The sequence below is a fragment of the Dermacentor albipictus genome, chromosome 1 (assembly GCF_038994185.2).
Source record: "Dermacentor albipictus isolate Rhodes 1998 colony chromosome 1, USDA_Dalb.pri_finalv2, whole genome shotgun sequence".
Lineage (NCBI taxonomy): Eukaryota > Metazoa > Arthropoda > Arachnida > Ixodida > Ixodidae > Dermacentor > Dermacentor albipictus.
In genome coordinates, this window is record NC_091821.1 from 366,405,743 (window position 1) to 366,428,202 (window position 22,460).

At 46.4% G+C, this 22,460-nt stretch overlaps 1 protein-coding gene across 6 annotated transcripts in view; it reads right to left on the reverse strand.

Moving 5' to 3' along the window:
* msn (serine/threonine-protein kinase msn) overlaps window positions 1-22,460 on the reverse strand; it is a 104,355-nt gene that overhangs the window by 35,476 nt on the left and 46,419 nt on the right. For 5 of the 6 annotated variants that reach the window (XM_065438582.2, XM_065438577.2, XM_065438580.2 and 2 more), the window contains 3 exons: window positions 21,292-21,438; window positions 14,519-14,777; window positions 10,359-10,570 (listed from right to left, as the gene is read on the reverse strand). In XM_065438582.2, the coding sequence (XP_065294654.1) occupies window positions 10,359-10,570; window positions 14,519-14,777; window positions 21,292-21,438 (618 nt within the window). The remainder of the gene's footprint in view (window positions 1-10,358; window positions 10,571-14,518; window positions 14,778-21,291; window positions 21,439-22,460) is intronic. The other variant, XM_065438579.2, reaches the window with a different exon arrangement.

Below are 22,460 nucleotides of genomic sequence, written 5' to 3' on the forward strand. Positions count from 1 at the left end.
GCCCGACTCTTTGACTCTTTGTCCCAGCCCTTCCCTTCCTCCCCTGCCAGCCAGCAAGCACAAAAAAAAAAAAGAAAAACAGGAGAGTGGCAGCACGGAGCAGCCAATGGCTGCCGCGCCCCGATTGGCTCTGCGCCGCGGCTCGTTGTAAGGCGCCTCCTCATTGGTCGACGCCGCGCCATAATGGCGGCCGAGGCAAGGAGCGCAAGGAGCGTCTGCTTTTGTCCGCTGCTGGGAAGCCTTTCTGGACTTTCCTTCTCTTGTGTATCAAGGACGTCGACCACGTGCAATGGATCCGCGCACGTTCGAAAAGAAGTACCGGACGAAGCATGCCTACGGGAAGCGGAAACGCAAGCCCGTCACAGCAAGGAAGAAGCTGCGATTGTCAGCAGGTGGTTCGGCCGAGCCGAGCGTCCGTTCAGAATCGGCGGAGTACGCGCCCAACGTGCTGTGCGATCTCTCGCCCAACGTGCTGCGGGATCTTGCGCCGAGTCGAGCACCAGCCAGCGATAGTGAGACGAACCATGACCTTTTGCCGTCGAAGCGCGGGCGCAGTGTTACTTCACCGGTGACGATCGACATGCCAGTGAGTCTCGCCGTACGCGAGCGTCCCGTCGCAAGTTCGTCCAGCACAGATCACGGAGTGAGCTTGCAGCGGTCATCGCCGCCCGACTGCAGAGCATCGGGCGGCGACTGCAGAGCATCGTCTCCGACTGCAGAGCATCGGAGACGCGCTTCCGCGGTGAGTCGTTCAACGCCGAGATGTCTCCGCAGCCAACAACCGCAAGTGAAGGCAGTCCCATGCCATCGACGAGTTCCGGCGCTTCGACGGAGCTGCAACGCGGGCGCACGCTCGCTGCCGCGGATGCGCCGGCGGCCGACCTTGCCGCTCATCGCAGTGTTGACTGTTCGCCCAGTGAACATCGCACTATTCAAGCTCACCTGGAAACACGATTTGTGTCCGCGGAAACTGCAGAACTGCAAGCGTCGAGAGTTCGCGAATCGCTTCGCGCGGTTTCAGCAACGGAGCGCAAGTTCGGGCTGACTGGCTCACAGGAAAATGCCATTCCCGCACCTCCAGAAGAGGAATTTATGCTTGTTCAAGTTGCTGCTTTGAACTTGCTGATTGGTTCCCTGCTTTGCCCAACTTGTCAGCAGCCCGGCCTAGCAGTGCACCGCGAGACTGAACTGGGACTAGCTGTGAAGATGGTACTTTCATGCATTTCCTGTGGTAGTACCCTACAGTCTGAGTGGTCCTCACAAAGGAAGAGCGGCTCTAGAGCTTTCGAGGTCAACATCAGAGCTATGCAAGCAATAAAGAGCATTGGGAAAGGACCAACTGCTCTTAATGACTTCTGGGCCACCATGAATGTCTCGCATCGTGGGTTACACCACAAAACATATGATGGGCACCTCAAAAAGACTTTCAAGCCTGCCGCAGCGGCAGCTGCACACAACATCTTCACAGAGGCTGTAGAGGCAGTGAAAAAGGTGTACACTGAAATGGAGACAACATTTTCAAAGAACATAACAGTAGTGTATGATGGCACATGGTTGACACGCGGCCACAGCTCCCATACCGGCGTAGGCTGTATAATTGATTTCCATACAGGGCTTGTGTTGGACTGCATAGTTCTGTCCAACTTCTGCCTTGGGTGCAGCCGACAGCCAGCAGAAAGTGACCCCAACTATGCTGAATGAAAGCAGCAACACCAGTGCCAGAAAAACACTGATGTGAATTCTGGAAGAATGGAGGTTGAGGCTGCACTACAGCTCTTCAGGCGCTCCTTGAGCAGAAATGATTTACGGTACACAAATATAGTTTGTGATGGGGACAGCCGCATGTTTCGCACTCTATGTGATGAAGAAGTTTATGGTTTTGTGCAGCTATCTAAAGGGGACTGCATAAATCATGTGAAAAAACGAATGGGGGCTGCACTTCGCTCTTTGGTGGCCAAGGCAAAGAAAGGAGAGCCACTAGGTGGAAAGGGGGGCCTGACACAGCAGCTCATCAAAAAACTGACGAACTACTATGGCCTTGCTCTGCGGAACCACTCAGAAGTCGAGGAAATGCAAAGGGCAGTAATGGCGACGTACTACCACATCACATCAACAGATGATGAGCCCCATCATGAGCTGTGTCCCCCTGGCCCCCTTAGCTGGTGCAACCACCGATCAGCTGAGGCAGAAGGGCAGCCAGCACCAGCTCACAAGTACAAGCTTTCAGCTAAAGTTGCTGAAGCACTCCTGCCTGTGTACCAGCGCCTCTCAGACCCTCAGTTGCTGGCCCGGTGCAGAGGAGGCAAAACTCAAAACGCGGCTGAGAGTCTCCATTCAGTGATATGGTCACTAGTATCAAAAGACCAGCATGCCTCACTGTTTGCCGTGGAAACAGCAGTGCACGAGGCAATTTCAAAGTACAACTCGGGCAGTCTGAAAGCTTATTCAGACCTGTGCACAACATTGGGCCTGCGCCCTGGTGCCCTCTCTCTTCAGCGGGCTGTCGAGAAAGACTCCCAGCGAATGAAGAAGGCACGCAAAGTCCATCTCCTGAAAGGACAGAGGGCTAAGAAGTCACCTGCTGCCAAGGACACCAAGTTTTACAATGCAGGAGCATTCTAGACAGTGTGTGCCAGTATGGAACTTTGAGGCTTGTTTTCTCAAAAGTTTGTTATGGGCTTATCACCTCGCTCGTGGAAAGCATAGCACGGCAATGGGAGCACGGATTTTAATCCTGTTTGTTTTGCTGCAATTGCTGAAGCATGCCTTATGTCAAGACAGTCTCAGATTTACCATTTAGCCTCACCATTTTTTTATTACACAATAATTGGAGCATGATACATTCTAAACATAAAGAGAAGGTGCATACTATATCGTTTAGAAGAAGAGCAGAGAAATTTAAAAAGAAATTAAGAGAATCTTGACTTAGACTATACTTCTTAGTAACTATTAAAAACATTTACAGACCCATAACCCATTTTGCTGTCACGCTAGGCTTTCCACGAGCAAGCAACATGTGAGCAATATATAAATAATGATAAAATAAAAACTACTGAAGATATTATTGTGAAACTTTGCAGCTGTCTGTTTGATGCTATTTCGAACCTGTATGCCAAATTTCATCACTCTAAGATAAAAAATGAAAAAGTTTGTTCCGATCCCCTCATCCCCCCTTAAAGAATGTTTACAGATAGAAAGCTTATATTTGCAGAAATGTTGTAGTCTAATCTCAATATATCGAACAGAGATGCTTAGATTTATCGAGTACATAGAACAATTTCTATATCGCCTGGAAAATTGCATGCATTCATTACTTTTTATTTCGAATGGGGTTGGACGTAAAATGGGTACATCGAACTCTGCCACCTTGGACCATGTGTGCTCTGTTGACAGGTGGTGAGCTTTCCCGCAACACCCCCAAAGATAGTGGCGGTGCCACGGGCGTTCCCGACTGCTGCTTGCTATAGCTGCATACATCGATCGCACTGAGGGCACCATTTGAACGTAGCGGCAAACGCATGCAGTAGCTTGGCTAGTTCGACAACGTCAATGACGCATTCCATTTGCCGCACTAACTCCTTCTTGGTGCCACGCTCTGCACCTGCGGCGCCTCGCAAGGACTCACAGTTTGCGTCCACAAAGATGTGCGACATCGCCTGCTCACTGGGCTCACTCATAGATGCCTTGGCAGATGGCACTTAACACTTTGATATTAAGTGCTTCAAAATGCTTCAATTGACGAACGTGGAGATGGCAGCAGAAGTGCTGGCCAAATGAAGGCGCTGCCGAGATTGATCCCGCAAGCACTGATGTTGCCCCGCTATTGACTTCAACTGGGGCTGTAGCTGCTTTGGCCTTTCTACGCTGCTACTTCGGTGCAATAGAGGGCACCGGCCTATCGCTTGTGGATCGTTTAGACTAAGTTGAGGACTCTGTGTTTAAAGGGAGTGACAACCAATCTTCATGGTATCCACTTTCTTCAGCACAATGGAAAGCTTACCGGCCAAAGTGTCTAATCATGAAGTTATAACGCAGAGAACGCCGGGGAACATTTTTTATCAGAGTTTTTCATCTGCAGTGAGGATGAAGTCATTCACTGGAAGCATGTTTAAAACTGTGATAGGTGAGCGCGATAGTGATTGCAGGCCGGCTCTAGTGGGAAGCAGACGACAAGTGCGGCCGTAGGTGTGAAAAGTATTATTTTGTTTAGCAAGTCGCTGTCCCTGCGATTTGTGTTTTCCAAAGTGTTAAAAGTAGTTCTGCGATAATAGCTATGTGTTTTTACGGTTTCCTGTCGGACTACAGTGGAACCCCGTTCATACGTTTTTTCACTGGACCGGGGAAAAAAAAACGTAACAGCCGGGAAAACACAAGTGAAGAAAGCTCCGAAAATGAATGAAAAAAGTGCAGCTTCCATTACAGACAATTTATTTCCACAGAATGCGCTTAGGACTTAATAAAGTCTGGAATGGTGGCTTGCTGTTTCTTTCACTCGCTATAAATCACCACACGTTTCTCAATAGCCTGGAAGGCCGCATTGCTGTCAGCGTCGCTGTGAGGTGCAACGTACCTGCGGAGGCACTCCAGAGCTGCGACGGCTTCTCCAAAGCTAGGATTTGGCAACTCCCCGGCATCATGCAGTTCGTGCTCCTCGTCGTCACCGCGCCACGGCAATGGCAACGGATGATGGAATATGTGCGGGAAATTTTGCCCTCTTTGGCGTAATCATGCTAACGTGCTAACGACTGTTTAATATTGCTGCGGAGCACGCGCGTCCGAGCAGCCCGGTTGCGCGCGGCATGGCGTGGTTTCGCGAGAAATGTAAACAAGAGAGGAGAGCTGGCCCGATAGGCGCAGCAACGCCATGAGCAACGCCAACTTCGGCTTCACAAAGAGTGACGTCAGGGCCTCTCCCGAGTTTCCGTCCTCCATGAGTCGACCCGTCCAACTCTATGCGTCCAAAAACCATGCGGTGACCGTAATCACAGTGATTATAGTGAGAGCATTTTTCACGAATGGCCACTTAGTGGCAGCCTCTCGTACTGGTGTGCAGCTTCTTGCAGCCAGTTCTATAGCCAAGCCCGGCCAAGCCTCGTCGAAAGCCAAAATGGCGGTTGGTGCGCGTTGCCTGCTTTAGCCCAGGCGGGTTCGAGGTGCTAAGTTGCGACGTATCACGTGGGAACGTTTTCACAGCTACTACGTAACAACGGGGTTCCTTATACATTGGATCCTATGGAAGCTATGCTGGGACCGGATGAAAACGACGTAGCAGTTGGGAAAACGCAGCAGTGAGGAACGTAACAGCGGGGTTCTACTGTACTTTGGTATCTGACTAGTCAAAATGAAACCAAGTGCATCGAAAATGAAACAGCGCTTTCATACAAGATACGTGGTTCGTGTTGCTGTAGCCAAGCGTGCGCTTCTGATTTTCAATGTCTCTCAAAGACCTGAGAGAGCTGGAACAAAGGATTTTAGCTTACATGCCTGCTCAGAATTTCGATCCTTATAAAGTGGCAATCAAACGTCATGCTTCGATGGACAAACACGGCAGCGGAAGCGACGAATCTTACTTGCACGATAGACCACCATCCCCGCCACAAGCAGAGCGCCTGGAGAATGCCGATTCGTAAATGCTCACTTATACTAGGCCAACCCGACACCGATTTCGGTCTGCCGACTGTAGGTGACAGCGTTTTTTCCTTTGTGTCGGCGCCTGTGTCACACTGTACCGACGCTGACAATTTGCTGACGGTCAGCAGAGAGCACAGCGTCAATACAGTGTGATAGAGCCGCCGACATGAAGGTAAAAACATACCCATTTATGGCACAACTCGTCCATGGCATCTTGTATCACAGGGAGATCATAAAACTCTGGGTACATGCAAATGCGTGCTATGCTCGCACGTGTACAACAGCACGTGCGCCGCCAAGCATGTGGGACGTCGTAAGCGCCGATCGTTGTAGGGTGGATTTTCTTTACTTCGTAATACACATAGAAAAAAGCGCAAGTGCCTAATAATATATGAACTGCAATTTTAAGCTATAGATATACTGTATTTAATGACAGCCAACTCACGTACAGTAATCTCTTTACTACACTCAGAAGCATCAAGATTTTACTGCCAGGCCTCGCCACTTACCGGTTTTTCTGACTTTCTTTGCCCAAATTAAAATTATATTTTCTACTTAAATCCTGAACAGCGTGCTGGATTCTATCACTATAAATCATGGTCACTTCATTTCCATCAACGTTTCGCAACATATTCTGGCCAGTTGTCAGTCTTTTTAGGGGGGGAAGCAGTGATCAGATCGCGAAAATCTAAAAAGAAATTGATTTTTGGCAACGACGTATTTCGGTATCTGCAATGCCTAATCTACGTTGTATCAAAATGGTTTGGCTGAATATGTACTAAATGTGTCCGAAAAAAATTGATTTATCAGTGCGCAGGGCGAGAAAACAGCTTTAAATACGTAAAATCACCGCAGTTCACGGAGCCCTAACTTGTCTTTCCCGTCACCGAACACCGCCATCTTGTATCGTTCAAAAGCTAGAAGTTTCACCATTCCGTTTCTGAATTCTTCGATCGTCGCCATCTTGTAACAAACACATGAACACAAAAAAGAAGCGCGGGTCTGCTAGAGCTGGTTACATGGGCCCTGCGATGAAAGCGAGCCTCCAATTGGTTGCCGTGCTGAAAGGCGTCTCACCAGTGGTTGCTGCTGCGGCAGCTGCATGCTGGAAACTGCAGCGGACCACAGTTATCTGCTTTGCAAACCAAGCTGGCATCTTTCCTCATTTGACACCCGCAATATTCGGATTTCTGAAAGCTCCCAGGTCAGTGATGGATCGTCGCTTGTTCGAAAAGAAATTTTTGACAAAGCACCCCTTCGGTAAACGGAAGCGCAAGCCTCCTATGGTGAGAAAAAGACGGCAGCCAGCTGGAGAAGCAGAGCACCCGACTGAACACTCGGATAATGTGCCGCGTTATCTTGCACCGTGCGATTCCAGCAGCGAAGCCGACAATCGCTCTGTGCCATCGACACTGATAACCAAGCTACCGTAAGATGTGCCAACGAAGGCTCTCGCACCTGTGCGTACGCCTGTGCGAGTCAGCAACCGAGATCGTGCCGTTGGAGGCAACGCGGCTCAAAGGTCACCATCGCCGGAAGAGATTGTGAACCCTGTTTCCAACGCATCGTGCAAAAGGGACACACAGCCTGCGAGTGAACCTCAACCGTTGACAAGCTACAGTATAGTGACTCAAGGTTCACCAGACGAATCATCGCCCGAATCTCAAAAGATTCAGACGTGCCTCGAGCCACGTTTCCTGTCAGCGGTGACGGCAGAAGCGCAGGCATGCAGCGTTCGCGACTACCTTCGCACAGTGTCTCCAACTGAACGGAAGGTAAGTTTGATGGACCAGCAAGGAGAAGAACAAATTTCGACCCCTTGCGACAGTGAGTTCATTATTGTGCAGGTTTCCACGATTAACTCTTTGATCGCTAAAGCTCTGTGCCCAAGATGCCAACAGCGTTCTGTGGGTGTACACTGCGACACTAGGCTCAGTTTGGCAGTGAAAATGGTGCTGTCATGCACTACACTACTTGTGGCCCTATTGAGTCCCAGTGGTCCTCTCAAAGGAAGAAAAGTGCAAGGGTGTTTGATGTGAACATTCACTCAATGCAAGCTGTTCAAGCAATAAGGAAAGGGCAGACAGCTCAACTATTTCTGGGCCACAATGAATGTGTCCCATTGCGGTTTACACCACAAAACATTCCAGGACCACTTGAAGGGGCTGTTCAAGCCTGCTGCAGAGGAAGGAGGCTGTCAACAACGTCTTTATGGATGCTGTAGCTGTTGTGAAAGTGTACAGCGAGATGGAGGTTGGCTTCACTAAAAATGTGACCGTTGTTTATGATGGCACTTGGCTCACGCGCAGTCATGGCTCCCACATCGGGGTTGGATGCATAAAAGAATTCCACACAGGGCTTGTGCTGGACAGTGTTGTTCTGTCAAACTTCTGCCTTCGGTGCAGCCTGGGCCCAGCAGAGAGTGACCCCCCATACTTTATGTGGAGGCAGCAGCATCAGCGTCAAAAAAAAACCACTGAAGTTGGCTCTGGGCGAATGGAAGTGGAGGCCGCATTGCAGCTTTTTGGCCGTTCATTGGCCAAAAACGCCCTACGATATACTGCAGTCGTCTCTGATGGAGACAGTCGTGTTTTCCAGGCGTTGCGAGATAAGCAGCCACGTGGGTTTATAGCAGTCACAAAAGAAGACTGCATAAACCATGTGAAAAAAAGAATGGGCACTGGCCTTCGCTCCACTGTGAGCAAGGCCAAGAAAGGGGAACCCTCCACCTTTGTCACCCTCCACTGGGTGGCAAAGGTGGGCTCACACAACAGTTGATAAAAAAGCTCACCAACTATGGCCTGGCTATCAGCAAGAACACTAACGATGTTGCTGCAATGCAGAAAGCTGTCATGGCCACGTATTATCCCGTGACATCTACTGAGAGTGACTCCCACTGTGAGCTGTGCCGCCCTGGCACTCTGAGCTGGCGTGAGCAGAAAGCAGCAGAAGTGAAAAAAAGAAAAGCACAGCCTGCTCACAAATACAAGCTTATGAGCAGAGTTGCCCAAGCCATGCTGCCTTTGTATCAACAACTTTCAGAAGTCCACTTGCTGGAGCGCTGCAAGGGTGGAAGGACCCAGAATGCAGCTGAAAGCTTGCATTCGGTTATTTGGTCAACATTGTCAAAGGACGAGCATGCCTCACGTTTTGCGGAAGAGACAGCAGTAAACGAGGCAGTCGTGAAACATAATTCAGGGAGTCAAAGAGCTTACTCGGAAATTTGTGCTACCTTGGGTGTACAATCCTGGAACCCTTGCCACCCAGCGGGCTCAAGAAAAGGATAAAGAAGGATAAAGAACGCCTGAAGAAGGCATCCAAAGCCCATCAAACAAAGAGGCAAAGGTGTAAAAAGATGCCCGACAGCAATGATTCAAAATATTACAGCCCTGGTGTTTTTTAATAAATTTGCTTTTAAAACTTCGCAGCCAGTTTTGACAATTGCGCTTTTTTTCTCAATCACCACACTTGTGGAAGGCGTAGCTCAACAATGGCTGGACTGATTTTGGTCGTTCGTTTTGCTGTGATCCACAAGCTGTGCTGTACTTAAAGACAGTCTTGAAATGTTTTTTATCTTTCCATTATTTAATTATTTCACAATAACTACATGGCTCTATGCAGTGAAGCATAGTCATGTGCATGTTATGTTGAGCAAAAAATTACAAGCGCACTAAAAAAAAAAAAAAAATGAACCCTGTCTTGGTGCGGATTAGACATTTGGGCAAACATGCAAAGTATTCCCAGCTCCCTATCGTGTTTCGTTACTGTGCCAGGCATTCCACAAGCAAGGAACTCAAATTCTTATAAAATAAAAACTAATGAAGACATCTTTATGAAATTTTAGATTTGTCTCTTTATTGCAATGTGCAGTGTGTGTGCCTAAATTTCAGCCCTTTCTGCCATGAAACGATAAAGTTAGTTCTGATCCCCTCCTCCTCCTTTAAGCGCGCACGGCTGTCAATAAGAAGCAGGCTACATTGCTGCAATACCTTCAGCCATATAAATAAATACTTTGTGCAAAGCTTCAATCGCTGTTCGGAGCGTGTTTTGGTTGCATGCGCGACTGACCTAGATTGCACCGACTTTGCGCGGCTGACGAAGTCGGAGAGGCCTAGGCCAATTGAATGCGGTGCGACTGAACTTGCGCTCCAAACAACGGTCCCCGATCGTGCCCTTGGTTCATTGATTATTCTGCAAAAGTTTTTGACGTGCTTTTTACGTGATTTTATACATCAAATTCTGGCTATATCGGGCTATTTCGCTATAAAAGTGCCGTTCGCTATATCGAGGTTCGAACGTATATAGCTTTTTCGTTTAATATGTATACTTCGAAAATTTCTCTTGGAGCAAAGCACCAACAATGCTTTACAGTTTTCTCCTCTTAATAACAAATTTTTGTATTAAATTTTTTTCAAAGAATAGCTAATGTTCGCTTGAAAAAAATACCATTAGAAAGCACATTTCTTCTACAAATTTATACCATACTTCCAATATCAAGCATTTGCTGTAGCAGTAAAAAAAATAACTTACTAGACTGCCCAAAATCTGCCCATTTTACCGTGAACAGGAAGGTGTTAAACCAGAGCTGACGAGAATGCAGGACGTTTTCAGGAGCATTCTTATTTACGCATGCTTTGCCTCCATAGCTTTCCCTTTACTGGCACAGATAGTTGTCCAGAAGCATAGCTGGCTTTTTGCTTGCAGGGTTTAGGTGATAGCAGACTGACCGCATCTGTGCGCAGGATCTTGCTCTTCAGCCAGGAAAGATAGTAGACGCGCACACGCTGCTTCTTGCCAGAGATTGTGACCAGGATATTCTGGCCCTCGAGCACCTCCATCTGCTGAAAGCGCCGGCGCGAAATGAGCTGGTACACCTTGCCCTGCCCACTGCGGTCCAGCAGCATCAGGCCATTCTCCGTGCCAATCAGCAGATTCACCCCTGAATTGAAAGAAGAAAGCGGGATGAGACTATGTTACACTAGGTGAGCGTGAAAACACCACTGTGAGTCATCATGACAAGAAATAAGCCAGAACACCTACATTGCATGAAAGTAGACATAAGCACAAACTATGTCTTAAAAAGACACTAAGACCTATGCCAGATCATTTTACAGTGATGTAAGTGTTCTTTTAATACTCTATGCTTGTGCATTCAACAGAAAAAGCTCATCATTGGAGTAAAGAAAGAGCAAATTTCTCATTGAATTTCATGCCAAAACCGCAAAGCTGGCACATCTGTGCAACAGCACGGTTCTCAAAGTGTTTTCTTGTATCTGGGCCAACCTGGCAAAGGAAGGGTTCTCAGAGTTACCTTGGTTGATATTGTTTTGTTTTACCTATGCTTGTACACCTATACTTTTCCTATACCACGCAGAAACTTAGTTACTATGAAGACCACATTAACAAATTTTTCAGAAATTCTCTTATGACTCCTTAGGGTTTCAATATAAATATATTTTAGTACTGCAAACTTCGGAATACAGAACTTTTCAGAATAATGGTTGTTATTCAGTTTCCGTGTGATCTTAACAATGCCTCAGTACTATGAACTAATATTCCAAAATCTAGGCAATTCTTAGGGCCAAACAATGAAATCTTCCTTACCTCAGTAAGGAAGCCTTCATTGCGGTGAGGCTACCTTATGTCACCCTGAAAGCTTCCTTACTGAGGGGCCCTCGGTGAAGGCTTCCTTGGTGCTTCCTTAGCATTAGGTAGCTCCAAAGCTACCTTCATGCGTCCTTACGCCGCACCTCGCCCTGAACGAGCGCTTCACCTCACTGCTTAACCACGTGACATTTGCTTGCGCATGTGCTGTCGCCCACCTGCGGAGAAGCGTGACCATGGTTCATCTTGCCAGGCATGTTCGTTTCAGTCACGCATGCAGCATGAAAGCGTTGCTAGGCGTTGCACGATGCCTGCGTGCCAGCGTTGATGGAGCACATCAAGTTTTGCGCTGTAATGCGCTACTTTTTTTAACTTTAGTAAACGAAACTAGCAGAAAGCGTCCACGCTTCTCTATATTAGCTCTTCAATTTAAAGATTGTGCAACGATACAACATTTTTTCATAGAATCATGGTGTTCGCGTACAGATTTTAAGAGATAATCTCGAACCTAGGCATGCGGCAACCGCTCCTTACGCGAGGGCGGGTAAAGGGAGCTTTCAGAGTACTCCTCCATCGGTCCTTTGCTGTAAGGAGGACTCACGTAAGGTTAGGAAGCGCTCGAAGGAAAGGAACGTTTCATTGTTTGGGCCTTAGGCTTCTATGTGTCCTTTACGGCAGCCAAAAACAAGGCTAGCAAACGACAAGGCACAGAAAGTGGACGCCATGGTGCATAGGTTCAGAAAACCTGAAACGGTGCTGAATAACAAAATGCTGGAGAGAATTTTTTAAAATCTATTGCGGAGGCAACAACGCATAGGGTTTTACAAGTGCATGCTCTGCCCAGCCAAGCGTCACCTGGCAACAGAGGCGTGTCTCTTCCTCTTTTCGCCCTTAGTGGAGAAATGTAACCTCTTTACTCGCATAGATGCAACACAGTCACACTTTTCACTTTCCAGAAGGTGTCGTCTAAGTGCACTTGCGCTTTGGAACAGTTCAAGCGGCGTAAACCATTCGGGCATCCGACATAACACTGAAGTTGAATTCTCTGCTATACTTGCAATTTGTGCAAGTTTCCCGAGCCAGAAAAACCAGTGCAGCACTACGCGATAACGAAACTGCTGAAACACGAAAGCGTGGGAGGCGCGGAGTCGAACAAAAACAAAACCTTTCGACTGCCCGTGTCGTTGACAAGGGCAATTTCAATTAGTTCTTTTTTCTAAAAACGAAATAGAACTGGATAAGTAGCATTTTATTTCGTCTTATAATACGATACAAGGATGTTTTTTGCAACAAGTGTTTGAGTACTAGTGACAGAATTTAACTGAGGAGTACTTTCGTCATCGGGCCAGTGCTTGAATGTCCCGGGGGAGTCTCAAATGGTGTCCTGCATTTACCTCGGTTTTTGGATTATTAAAGCCCTGTTCGCAATAATATTGATGCCTTGGAGATTCTGTAGCACTAATCTATCCCTGTAGCTGGACTTAATACTTGCCTTTAGTGTACCTTTAATAAACAAGCCGAGGTAAATGAAAATGTGCATTTCTAATTTTGACAGGAATCGCATACTTTCGGAAGTACAACTATCGTACTATCCCCGATTATCGTCTGCTAACCTCTGTGTCATGAGTGTAGTAGCAGTCAGGCCTTGCTAATTTTAATTTCTATTAGTATTGAACACTGAACTAGCCTTGAAACATGTGAAACCACACACATGCTCTGCAGTGTGCTCTCACTCCTTTAGTGAGAGCGTGTCTGCGTACGCTTGGTGCCTGGCAGTCACCTTGGCAGACTTTGCTTAGTACTCTGCTAATGGGCAAGATATTCAAATCTGTAGATCAAGCTGACGCAGGACAATGCTGGTCTGCACCGAATTGCATGGCCAGACATGAGCGTGAGCATGAGCGCGCACTCCAATCCTGTCATGTGCATTTTTAGCCAAAACAGTTGCATGTAGTAGCGGTACCTGCAGCATAGCATAGACACTGAAGCCACTGCGGGATGCTGTGACGAGTGTGCTTGCTGACGACAACAGTGCGCTCTAGATTTGTCTTTGTGAGTGACATGACTCAAGGCCAAAGCACCAGCATCTGACAAACAGGTCGTCTGCTTCCCAAGTTGCGCACCCTCAAGGTTTGTCATCATTGTGGTCGAAGCTTCTTAGGTTAGAAATCCTTACAATGCGAGCCCGGAGTGCAGCACCCATCACTTAGCCGATGTGCATGCTGCCAACATACTCGCACGAGTGAACATGAAGATGAAGTTTGTTCAACTCTCAGAAATTGTGCAATTGTTGTAGAGATAAGTGTTAAAGAAAATGTGCCAGTGGTGTCACTCAGTGCAAAAATAGCCACGCATAGCTATCTAGGACACTGTAGCACAGCACAAAGATGAGACACCGTGAACTCAACAAGATAAGGAATATCTGCCGACTTTGGCAAGTTGTAGGCGCCAAAATCAGAAGAAATGGCGTCTATGTGAACATCTTAAATCAAATTTCAACCATGCGCCATGATGGTGTTCAGTAGGCGGAGCGTTGTAAGCACCACTCTGCTCTGCTATAGCCTTGGCAGTGCAAGGCACTGAAGAAGGACCGGGAGCATCACGAAGGGGACCACAGGCGACCTCTCATTGCCAATAAGCCTGCTTCTGCTGAATGCATTGACAAACTTTTTGCGGCAAAGTATTCCTGAACTTGTCTGTTTTAATGCCAAATGCACTTCTCGACTTCGATGAAAAGTTGTTCAGGAACTCCTTAAATATGGCTCTGTAAATTGCAACACAGATGTGATAAATTCAATCATTGCTGTAAATAGCTCTTGGTAGGTTCTACACTTGTACACACAGAAGATGAGAACTTAGGCTTAGGCTGTTAAAACAGAGGAGGTAAAAATATCACGTGATGCAACACAATGTAGACTATGGGCTTGCATTTTCAATATTCCAGGAATCACTGTTACATCACATTTAAAAAGGTCATAATGCCAAAATGTGAAAGGATGTGAAATGACTGACAATAACGAGCACTGTCCTTGTCTCTATCTTATGAAAGCAATGAGCCATCTGTACATATTAGGATGGAAAAGTTAAAGAGTATGTTAACTTCCATGATATTTGTTTTGTTGGGTGCACAGTGGAAGTGCAATTGCACAAATTTCTTTTCAAGTAAAGCACCAGTTGAGGTCAGAGCTTGCCCTTCGTATTTTCTCGTCCCATCTCTGTCTGGCGCTTTCTTGTGCCATGCGTTACCTCAACAGGAGACAAATGAGATAAAAGAGCAACGTACCCCAGAGAGCTGCACAGAGGATCTCCGAGTAGAAGCGCTTCTTGTACTTGCGGATCTCCGGGGTGGTGCTCACTGCCTCATGCGAGGTGGGTGTGACGTTGACGTTGACATGGGACTCCCGCCGGGGAGATGGGGCTGGGGGGGCCCCACCCCCCGCTGTGCTGCCCCCACCCGCGCTAAAGCCAAATGCCAGGAACGAGCGCTGCTTCTGTTGCAACTGCAACTGAGGTGGAGCCGGTGGGTTAAGAGCCTGTCGGTACTACAGGGGTAGGTGGGGAAAAAGAAAAAAAAGGGGAGGGGGAAGGAAAAAAAAAGAAGACGAGACGCACACACAGGGTGGCCAGGCCTTAGGTACACATGCAGGCAGACACCAGTGGAGAGGAATGCCATGCACACAACAGTGCGCGAAAACCCAAAACCTGTACACAGCAGTCCAGCCACAACCAGTTATTAAAAAGTCAAAACAATGGTGAACGCCTCAGATGTGAGTGCAAAGCATGTGACAGCTCCTGCTGAAGTGGGCCTGTTCAACAGAGAGCTCAGAATGTACTGCTCCTCACTACCAGCACAGGCATGTAAATATTTGCATAATACTTCCCCTAGACTGAGGCTGTATTATTTTAGTTATTTAATATTTATATTCTTAATCACACCTCAGAACATGATACAACCTTTCCCATTGCCTCTATGCAATATAGCAACGAAGCTGTCAACCAAAGATGAGAAAAACTAAGCTATGAACTGAAGCCATCGTTCACATCAAAGGGCTAACCTCTACTGTATATACTCGTGTAATGACTGCACTCCCGTAAAAGCCACACCGAGAACTTCACCTGAAAAATTAAGAAATATATATATATTTAAAAATTACCCATGTATAAGCCGCACCCTTGATTTTTGAGAAGGTTGGGAGTGTTATCTTTTGTGTGGTGCGAGAATTCCGCCTTTTTTTCCCTTTTTTTTTTTAGGTTGGTGGCAAAGCAAGGAAGCTGTGCCGAGTTTTGTGCACCTCCAGGTAGCAAAAGCATAGCCTCCAACATTTAGCGGGTGGCTCCGAGATGCTACCGTCGCTGGTCTGTGGGGCGTCAACATTTACGCCAAGCTGGCAGGTGAAGCGCAAAGGGAATAGCCAAGAATAGCCTCAGCCAGTACAAGTGAGTACTTCATTCAATAAAGGCAAGTACCACCGAAAATATTTATAAGAGAGAGAGGGAAAAAAAGATTTTTTTCCGTGTAATCGCTGCACCCCCGATTTTCACCCCAAATTTCACACAAAAGCTTGCGATCATTACGAGTGCAGGGGTGGGACTGCCCAAAGTGATTTTGGAGCAAGTAAAATTATGAATTGGAGCAGTTTGGAGCAACAAACTGCATTTTGGAGCAGCTTGGAACAGGCTAAATTGCAGTTTGGAGCAGGCAAATCTGAATTTTGGTAGAATAATGGAATATGCAATATGGCAGTGCACTTCGAAACTATGATGAAACAGAATAAACCAACACGGGTGCTGTACTGCAACAAGCAACAATATTAAGCTGAACTCTTCAAAGTAGAATATCCTGATACAGTTAAACCTGGATATAACGAAGTTGACAAAAGCTCGCAATTTTTCGTTACATGCAGGTTTCGCGTGAAGGCTTGTACGAATGATGCAGAAACGAAACCAAATAGCTCAATATATCCGCGAAGGTGAACTCACCCTTCAAGCATTTATTTTACACCAAAAAACTGCGTAATTTGCGCTTGCTTCTTCGGCACAAGTGACGGCACAACACGCCGCTCCAAAGAAGCTAAATCGTGTAGAGCTCCTTTCATCGTCGAGCGAGCCGACGAAACGGCGCATAACGTCCATTGCGTTCATCACCTCCTTTGCAGAAGGCACGTCACACGGATCTGCCTCACAGGCACCATCATCACCGCCATCGGGATTTTGCACGCTTTCAGCTACTGCTGCATCAGACATTTCTTCTGTAGCCACGGCGGCGTTGTCGGCAAACAAAAAGTCAGTCAGTTCAACGTCGTCGGGTACACCACCGTTAGTGCATAGCTCGTTCCACGCTTCGGCCACATCGGACGGAGTAGAAAGGTCTTCCTCCTCTTCCTCGTCGGCACCAGCCCGTGCGTTTTTGGCTATTCCGGCCTTTAAAAAGCAATTCGCGATAACTTCTGCCCTGACCTCTTGCCAGGAGGCAGCAAGCATCTCGACTGCTTGATAAATGTCGATCTTCATCTCCCGTTCCAGACGGATGTCGAGAAGTATCTTCTGGATTAGTCGGCGCCGGTAACAGCATTTAAAACTGTTAAAGACCCCTTTGTCCAGGGGTTGTATTAGAGACGTGCAGTTGGCCGGGAAGTAATGCAGTTCGATGTTCGACAGCTGCAGGCCCTCGACGTGGTGCGCCGAGCAATTGTCCAGCAGTAGGCAAACTTGACGGCCTTGCCGCTTGACGTCCTGGTTAAATTCCTTCAACCACTCAGAAAATATTGGCCGAGTCATCCAAGCTTTGGAATTCGCCACATACTTCACGGGCATACGCTTCGTCCCCTTAAAACACCTGGCACGGGCACTTTTGCCGACAACTAGCGGGACTCGCTTGTCTGTGCCGTCGAGGTTGGCACACAGCAGAATCGTTATGCGGAGCTTGCTCTGCTTTCCACCGCGGCAGTCATCGCCTTTTAACGCTAGTGTGCGGCCCGGAAGCATCTGATAAAATAGAGCCGTCTCGTCGGCATTGTAGACATCAGCCGCCTCGAAGCGACTCAGGATTCCAGGCAGCTCGTCAGCCACCCACGAAGCAGCAGCATCGCTGTCTGCGGAGGCAGATTCGCCGCTGATTACTCTTCCGACGACACCATGCCGGCTCTTAAATCCCTGCAGCCACCCGTTGCTTGCCTTGAAATCATCATGGCCCAAGATACATGCAAAATCCTTTGCCTTCTGTTGCAAGATCGCACCACTTATGGGTACATTTCTGGCTCTCGTGTCCAAAAACCATGTGAACACTGCCTTGTCCACATCAGTGTATGTGGACAGCTTCAGTATTTTTTTCTTCGAGCTTGTTCCCGACTCCACTGCGTTTCTGATGCTGTGTTCCGCACTCAAAATCGTTGATAATGTGCTCGCTGGAATGCTGAAACGGGCGGCAACGTCCTTCTTCTCGCCCGCGGAGACAGCATTTAAAATTGCGAGTTTGTCTTCAAAAGACAGAACTTTTCGTTTTCTGGCAGCAGAACTCATCACGACCAACCGACGACGTAGTTAGAAGCGGAGACGCACGACTACACGCCGACAGGCAGGCCTAGCACCTCCAAAACAAGTCGGACAAACCAGTACCAGGGCACAGTTGACACACGCACACGTGCAGAACGCAGGACAACACTCAAAATGGCGAATGCAACGCATCCATAGAGAAAGAAAAAAAAGTGACGCATGTCGTTCGTCATGGAGTGTCGTTCGTCATCGTCCCTCTCCCTTCCCGCGCCCTGGCAATGAAAGAACCGGCTATCAGCGTTGCTTTTCAAGTGAATTCTTACACATAAGTGCGTCTAAGCCGTTGAAACAAATAAAAATCACTAAATAAGAATGCTTGTCCTCAAATCTATACGAAACAAAATAAATCTGAAAGAGAAATCAGCTGCCGATACCAATGCCACCTGGCGTCACGCTAGACAAGCAAAGCCTGAAAAGACTGCTACGTTAGGCACGGAGCGGCGCTAGTTGCCGCAATCATCATCATCATCGCCAACTTTGCTCGGTCGCGGCAATCCCTGGCGTTCGCGTAGCTGCTGGCTCCTTACAATATTAATATTCAATAATCTAGAGCATTTCTTCGGCCGAATTTTCCTTAAAAGTGCAAAAAGTAATGACTGATCAGCTTTGGGAATTCGTTACATCAAGGCTAACCGCCGCAACGCGTTCGTTACATCAAGGTCGAAAATACATGGGCTTCAATGGGGGCAGCGTTGGGGAATTCAAAAACTTCGTTAAATCCAGGAATTCGTTACATATAGGTTCGTTACATCCAGGTTTAACTGTACTGCAACTGTCTAGCACCTGCGAATTTTGGTAATAGTGCTTGCATATTTTTAATTTGCGGAAGCAATCATGAAAAACATGCACTCTGCATTAATGTGCCCGAAACTTCGAAGAAACTTCAAGCCAAAACTTCATTAATACACATGCTTGCCATCTACTCAAATGCGCTGCGATGGACGTATTTTCATCAACAAGCAACTGTTTCTTTAAGGAGTAGTAGACGAGCATTATTGAAAAGCGCCCAAGGGTTGAGCCGAGAGGCTTGCATATGAACAAAAAGATAAGCCAACGTGTATGCACATTAGCACTCAACATTAGAGTTGAGAGGCTTGCTGATGAGCAAAAAGATAAGCCAAAGTATGCACATTGATATTTAAGCACTGCTGCATTGTACGGCCTGTTATCTGCCCTTGTGAATCTCGAACATGCATTGACAACAAAACAAGCATTACTGTGCAGCAACAGCATGACTTGTGGTACTATAGCATTGGAGGTGCATGACAAACGATTTGACCATGCGGGCCACTCAGCTCATGGACAACAATGACAAAAGTTCAGTCTCTTAAACTACACACTCACAGACACAACAAGTGACAATGCCATTTATAAGTGCTGGTTGGGAATGACTGAGTTTGAACGTGCTGCCATGGTTGCATATTTATAATGGATATGTGCAAAACTTGAGATGCATACAAATGTTCCTCAACCTCTGTTTAAAAGGAATGGCATGTTTCAGCAGCATGTCTCAAGACATTACGAAACTAAAACAGACTTTGCAGTGTTCGTATGCTTTAATGCAGAACACGAACCTACTGCAGCGAAGCTGACTTGAGGAAACCAGCTACCATTGTGCAACACATATTAGACCCTTGATCATTTTTCTTGCTAATAAATTGGCTGTTTACAAGATTTATGCTTTGTTTAGGAACTTTCATGTAACTTCTACATTAGTTTGCTATTTTGGAGCCATAATAAATGGGCACACATTTGATTCGGGGGCATGTTAGTATCGAGAAAATACTACCGCAAAATGAACCAGCAGTGTGTTCTGGCATTTTCTTTTTTTCATCAGGTTTATTTTGACCTGCCGGATAATTTTATCAACTTTGTCGGTACCATCAGGGTCAAATTAATGAATATCAACTGCATAAGTTCTCTAAAAAAAAAAGTTCGTTCCTGCTTAATTTGTATGCCTTGTGTAGTGTTTCTCTGTATGTGTTGCAGTGTAGCACAATATTAAATTGGTTCAATGGCAGTATGCCAAGCCTGCAAGGATTTGTCACAGCTGCTTTCTGGCTCACGCAGCAATGTTCCTCACCACAAATGTTTGCATTGTACTGCTGCACAAGGAAGTGGCAGTGAATCGGACTGCTTACTGGATTTGCGACAAGGGGCTTAGTGCTATGAAGCATATATACCTTAGCCAACCTAGCCCCGACATGTACAGAAAATATGTATAGAAAGCAATTTTTTTTTCAGCTTTAGGAGCCCGAGAGAACTACACACAGTGGAATACAATATAATTTCAAGGCAGAAAAAGGCCCTGGGAAATGACAGTATATTCCCAAATGCTGGCTTACAAGAACGAGAAGTTGGACGGAATGCAGAGAACAGAGACAACCTCTAAGTGTGGAAGAAATATATAATAATGATAAAATACATGCAAAAGTGACAAAGAAAGTGCTCCCTGAAATGGTCATATGAAAGGTAAATTTACCAGACAGTTCCCCAGACAAGACTGGCATTAAGTCCCTGTCCCAAGATGCCTTACAGGATGCTACACACCAGATGACACTGGTATACTCTCCAACATGCTTTGCAGTTTTCTGTCATTAGCCTGGAACTGGTGATTTCTTACACTTGAGTGAATATGACAAAAAGAATTGCAGAACTATATTTGGACATCATTGCTGACACTAACTACAATGCAATGCCTGTAATTCACTTTCATTTTTTCTAATTTACATAAAAGCCTAATCTATTTATGTACATATGTCTGAAGCATCATGCCTTGACATGTCATGCTGATATGACATCTGGACAGTGACAATACTACATTAAACAAAGTTCACTAGAACACACCTCTCAACAATGTTGCTGAGGAAGGCCCACTTCAGCCTAAATAGGACTAAATCCCAACGTAGCTAGAAGCTGGAAAACATAGCTCCTACAAATAAAAGTTCCCAGAAAGTTGAAATGTGAGCACTTACAGTCATGACCTTCACCTAATAACGCTTAACTAATCTGCAGACCGCTGTGCCTCTTTCTATAGCCACCCATCACTAAAAAAGATCCCACTGCATGCTGGTTAAAATCCCGGTCACCACAGCAGTTTTAGCTTTCGCACCACATGCTTTGAAAGCACACCTCCCCTGCTTACTGCAAGTGCTACAAAATAAAGTTGGTACGGATTATACAACCTCCCATGTTAACAAAGAAAAAAAGAAAAATTCACATAGCCATAAAGATAAGAGGTCAATGTATATTCACTCAAGTGGAGGGGTGGGGGGATTAGCAGTCACAAGAAGTACTGCCCAAGTAAGCACTTTCATTATGCAAGAAAACACTTGCATTTTAACAGTATGAATGGAGAAGAGTGCTATGAATTTAGAAACTGTGGAAGAGCTTACTGCTGCATGTGGCACTACTAACAAAAATAAAATCATAAGGATCTGTATGACACATTAATGAGAATGTCATAATAAAATTTTGTAATTAACAACAAAAAGTTTTTTATACCTCATCAGAAGTTGACTTATCCTGCTGGCGTTGCTGTGCGTGACGTGGCAGCAAATCAGGTAGTTCGCCACTTGACCGAGCATTGGACAGGTTGCCTGACGAACTTTGGGACAGGTCTGACCGTCCCAGTCGGTCATCATGGTTGCCCTACACAGCCCAGATGCAGAACCCTTGAGCATGCAGTTGTTTGACAATGCTGTAAGGCTGAAACATACTCATTATTTTATTTGGTGAAAACGCTACGAAACTTAAGTCTGATATACACTAGAAACGAATTTTAACCATCAGAAAATTCAATGATTCCTACATGCATAAAATGCTCATGTGGATGCGCTTACTATGTTTATTACAGCCCCAACCACCTTGGTGGAATTATTGTACGAAATATGAGCAACAGCACCTTTCAAGCACTAAATACAGCCTGCTACTCATCTACAAACTGTAAACACAGGGCACTCAGAAAATACAAAGCAGAAGGCAAGCTTTATTATTATGGGGAGAGTTGGATCTTAAACCAAAACATTTCTTTAAATTATATTATTTTTTGAGATATGGTGTTGTAGACGTAAACAGAGTAGAATCTCGATAAGTCTTCTTTCTTTTTAATTATGGGGTTTTAAGTGCTAAAACCACTTTCTGATTATGAGGCACGCCGTAGTGGAGGACTCCGGAAATTTCGCCCACCTGGGGTTCTTTAACGTGCACCTAAATCTAAGTACACAGGTGTTTTCGCATTTCGCCCCCATCGAAATGCGGCTGCTGTGGCCGGGATTCGACCCCGCGACCTCGTGCTCAGCAGCCTAACACCATAGCCACTGAGCAACCACAGTGGGTCATCTCGTTAAGTTGACAGAATAATTTCTGACCAGTAATTTATTACAATAAAACTGTGTTCAAACTACAAAGAGCCCCTTTATACAGGGTGTCCCAAGGTCAGCTGAAACTTGAATGGCGACGAGGAAGCAGCAGGGCGTTCTTTATCTCCTCGGCAGCAATCGGCCAGCAGCATGCATTTTCGCCCTCATCCAACAGGAGCCGACCTTGTTGACCAAACGCACACTTGAGAGCAGCACGATACCACTGCGAAAGCGCTCCGTCACATGGCTTTTTTCATATTTTGCGGGCTTTCTTTGCAACCCGGAAAAAAGAACTACGCGAGACGTATCGTA